The following is a 3,659-nucleotide window of genomic DNA, read 5'->3' as shown; positions in this document are numbered from 1 at the left end:
CTTCAGGTTGGGCTCGCTCCGCTCCCGTCTCATCCTCCGCGCTCATACGTCCTCCGTCAAACCTCTCTGTCTTCGTCGCTGCATCTTTAGGATCTTCTCGCTGAGCCGGTTGCTAGAGAGGACGTTTGTCTGCTCGTGGTTCTGTTGCTGGAGTTGGTGAAAGAGTTTCATTCCTGTCGAGTGGTGCACGGAGGCCTGAAGCCAGAGTCGCTGTACTTCTACCACAGGTGTGTGTGTGAATATAACACATGCACACGCAAGCGTCTGATGGATGGCGTTTGTATTGATGCGTGTTTATCACCTGATCTCCTGTATTTGTGTCTGCAGTGGCATCACAGCACTAGATTTCTCAAACTCCGTGGATCTGCGGCTCCAGACTGACGTCACATCAGCACGAGCTCTTCCTTCTGCTCAGAAATACATACAGCAGGGTCTCCTGTCGCCCTCTGCCTCGCCTTATCAGGTACATTCATCCCCAACTTACTTAATCAACTATTTTATTTATTTGTTTATATATATATATATATATATATATAATATATATTATATATATATATAAGAGATTTGCTAAGAGATAAAAAGATCAAGTGATCTATGATCTTATTTATAATATTTATATATTATATTATATATATAAATAAAGTATTTAGATAATAAAGTATTTAGATTTATATATATATATATATATATATATATAATATAATATATATATTATATCTATTTATATATTTTTATTTATTTTTTTATTTTTATATTTATTTTTTTTTATATTTTATTTATTTTATTTTTATATTTACTTTTTATATTTTTATTTAGTTATTCTTTATATTTATTTGTTTGGTTTTATATTTATTTTTATATTTTATTTATTTATTATTTTATATATTGAATTTTTTATTTTTTTTTTTTTCTTTTGATATTTTATTTAATTTTATATTTTATTTATATATTTTTAGTTTTTTATTTTTTAATTGATTTTTTTTATTGATTATTTATGTATATGTAAACTTTCTATATATATATTATATATATATAGATATTATATATATATATATGTGTATATGTATAGTGTGTGTATATATATATATATATATATATATATGTGCTATATGTCCTGTATGTATGTGTGTGTTTTTATTTTTTTTATTCATTTATTTTAAATTCAAATGTAAATTCATGTCCCAGTCACATTTTCAAATAAAAAAAAAAACAACTAAAACAAAAAAAAAAAAAAAAAAATCAATTCTATTCCATATTTAATTTAATCAAAAGTAATCAAAATTCTGTTTATTAAAGCCAAGTATGAATCTCATCACGTTAGTGTTTTTAAACATTTTACATTTATTCCAAAATATAATAACTCAAGGCAGCAACAATTTAAACAATATATTTTATTTGTGAACTTATGTTCAGCTATTATAATAGTTAACGTTTATCTATTTTTGATGTTTTCGGATCATCAGTCTTCAAAGCTCGTTAAATATTGATTTACTTTAAAGCTGATTAAATCATGTTTTCAGTTTATTTCAAGTCTTATTTTGACGTAACAAAGTGATTATATATCTAAGTGTATGAGCTGTTTAATTATTTTAAATAGTATTTCCATTAATGGCGTTATATTGTTCATTCAGACTGATTTGCGAACCCGCACGAACACAAGAGGCGGGATTTATCGCATGAACCAATCACAGCTGAACATAACCAGTCAGATCCAATCATATCGTGATATCACGTGATTTCCCCTCCATTCATTCTTCATTACCCCCCACCAAACCCACCGCACACTTTAGTAGTTCTGTTAAAACTCATTGGGCTCAGGGGAGGTGAGCGAGACGTAACTTCACCTGCGGGTGTCGCTGTTGGACACGGTTTCTTTAGAATGTTATGTTTGTAATATTGACATTTTTATTTTTGTGCTACAATTTTTTTTTCTTCTCATCCAATATTTTGAGGCACTTGCCTCCTCCATTGTATTTATAGTTTTATTTATAAATATATATAGAAATATTCATTTTGTATTTAACTTTTTATACATTTAACTTTATATATTTTTATTTAATTTATTTATATTTTTATTATACTTGGATGTTTATATTGATTTTGTATTTATTAAAATGAGTATTTTTATTTTTGTATATTCATATTTATGTGTGTTTATTTATTTATATACGCAATTTTATGCATTTATTTTTTTTATTTGTATTTATCTATTGCATTTAATTTTTTTATGAATCTCTTTTTTTTTTTTTTTTTTTTTTTTTTTTTTTTTTTTTTTTTTTTTTTTTTTTTTTTTTTTTTTTTTTTAAGTTATTTTCATTTAATTTAATTATTTTTATATTCAGTCTGCTGAGGGTTCAGCATTATTTCATGCAGTAGTGAATATTCAAATGCTTAAATTGTGTAAAAAGCAGTAATCTTTGCATTTCTTCTCTGCGGTTGTTTCTGCTCTCTTGCGACAGGTCGATCTGATCAGCGTTGCAGAAATCGTTCACATGCTGCTGTTTGATCGGCCAATGAAAGTGACTCAGGAAAACTCGGCCTGGAGTTTAGATGAAGGATCCGGATCTCAGCACTGGTAAGAACATCATCTGTCATCATTGCACAGAAAAACATGTTCACGCCATATTTTACCCCAAAATCAGGAGAAAGCATACAGAGAATTATGGATATTTTTGTATATATTTTCATGAGAATAAAGCACATTTACCCAAAATTTTCATCATTGTAATAAAAAAATTAAAAAATCAATGTGCATACCTTTTATCATATTTGTTGCTGCCTTTAACATATGCAAATTATATCACAGTTATGTAATATTAATAATGTGATTTTTTTTTTTTTTTTTTTTTTTTTTTTTTTTTCATGCAATGTTTTTTTTTTGTGAGTTTAACACATGCATGCAGGTGAAATAACAAACAGGTATATTAAACCAGATGAAAATTCTACCATCTACCCTTTATTTAATAAATCTCTCCCGTCGAGCCGTTATGGAAGAACTTTTTCCACATGATTCTGAATCCAGAGGAAAAGTCTTCGGAGCTGGTTCTGTCCGAGCTCATCAGTAACGTGAGGAACAGCTTGTGAAGTCAAGCTGCACTCATGCATTGTAAAATAATGCCATTTGTTAAAGAACAGCACCGATTATGAATTGGTGGCTATGAAATTAATGTTATATAGTGCTTTTTACACATTAATAAACTATTTTCACAACGTAATCTTGTTTTTTTTTTTGATTAATAATTAAGAAAATCTGTTTAATCTCAGCAATTTAGAGCATCTGAAAACTGTAGGCTTTGAGAAGATAATTTTTATTAAATAATGAGGTTGTGTTATATAATGAATAAAGGGTTTATGACACTAAATAATATCAGTACCATTGCTTTTTATGAAATTCTGCAATTTGGATAAAATATTAGAGATACAATTTTTTTTAATTTATTTTATTAATCAAATATTATTCAAAAAATACTATACAAATAATTCAAATAAATATTCAAAAATATATATTATTAAAAAAAAGCCACCTGTCCACTAGGTGGTGTGATGAAATCTAATGTTTTTCGTTGGCAAGCACTACTCAAAGCTTTTAGTTTTTTGTTTTTTGGCCTCAATAGACCTGTATTTTGGGTTCAGATTATTAGACAGTTTTGAATCTCCAT

At 27.6% G+C, this 3,659-nt stretch overlaps 1 protein-coding gene across 1 annotated transcript; it reads left to right on the top strand.

The window, feature by feature from the left end:
- The first annotated feature begins 271 nt into the window (after positions 1-271).
- Positions 272-3,215, top strand: LOC109112083 (mitotic checkpoint serine/threonine-protein kinase BUB1 beta-like). The gene is made up of 3 exons (XM_042778149.1): positions 272-463; positions 2,460-2,575; positions 2,970-3,215. The coding sequence occupies exons 1-3, from the start codon at positions 272-274 to the stop codon at positions 3,082-3,084; spliced, it is 423 nt and encodes a 140-aa protein (XP_042634083.1). The 3' UTR covers positions 3,085-3,215.
- The last annotated feature ends 444 nt before the right edge of the window (positions 3,216-3,659 follow it).

This window comes from Cyprinus carpio, chromosome A20, assembly GCF_018340385.1.
Source record: "Cyprinus carpio isolate SPL01 chromosome A20, ASM1834038v1, whole genome shotgun sequence".
Lineage (NCBI taxonomy): Eukaryota > Metazoa > Chordata > Actinopteri > Cypriniformes > Cyprinidae > Cyprinus > Cyprinus carpio.
This window is presented reverse-complemented; position numbering and strand designations above follow the sequence as displayed.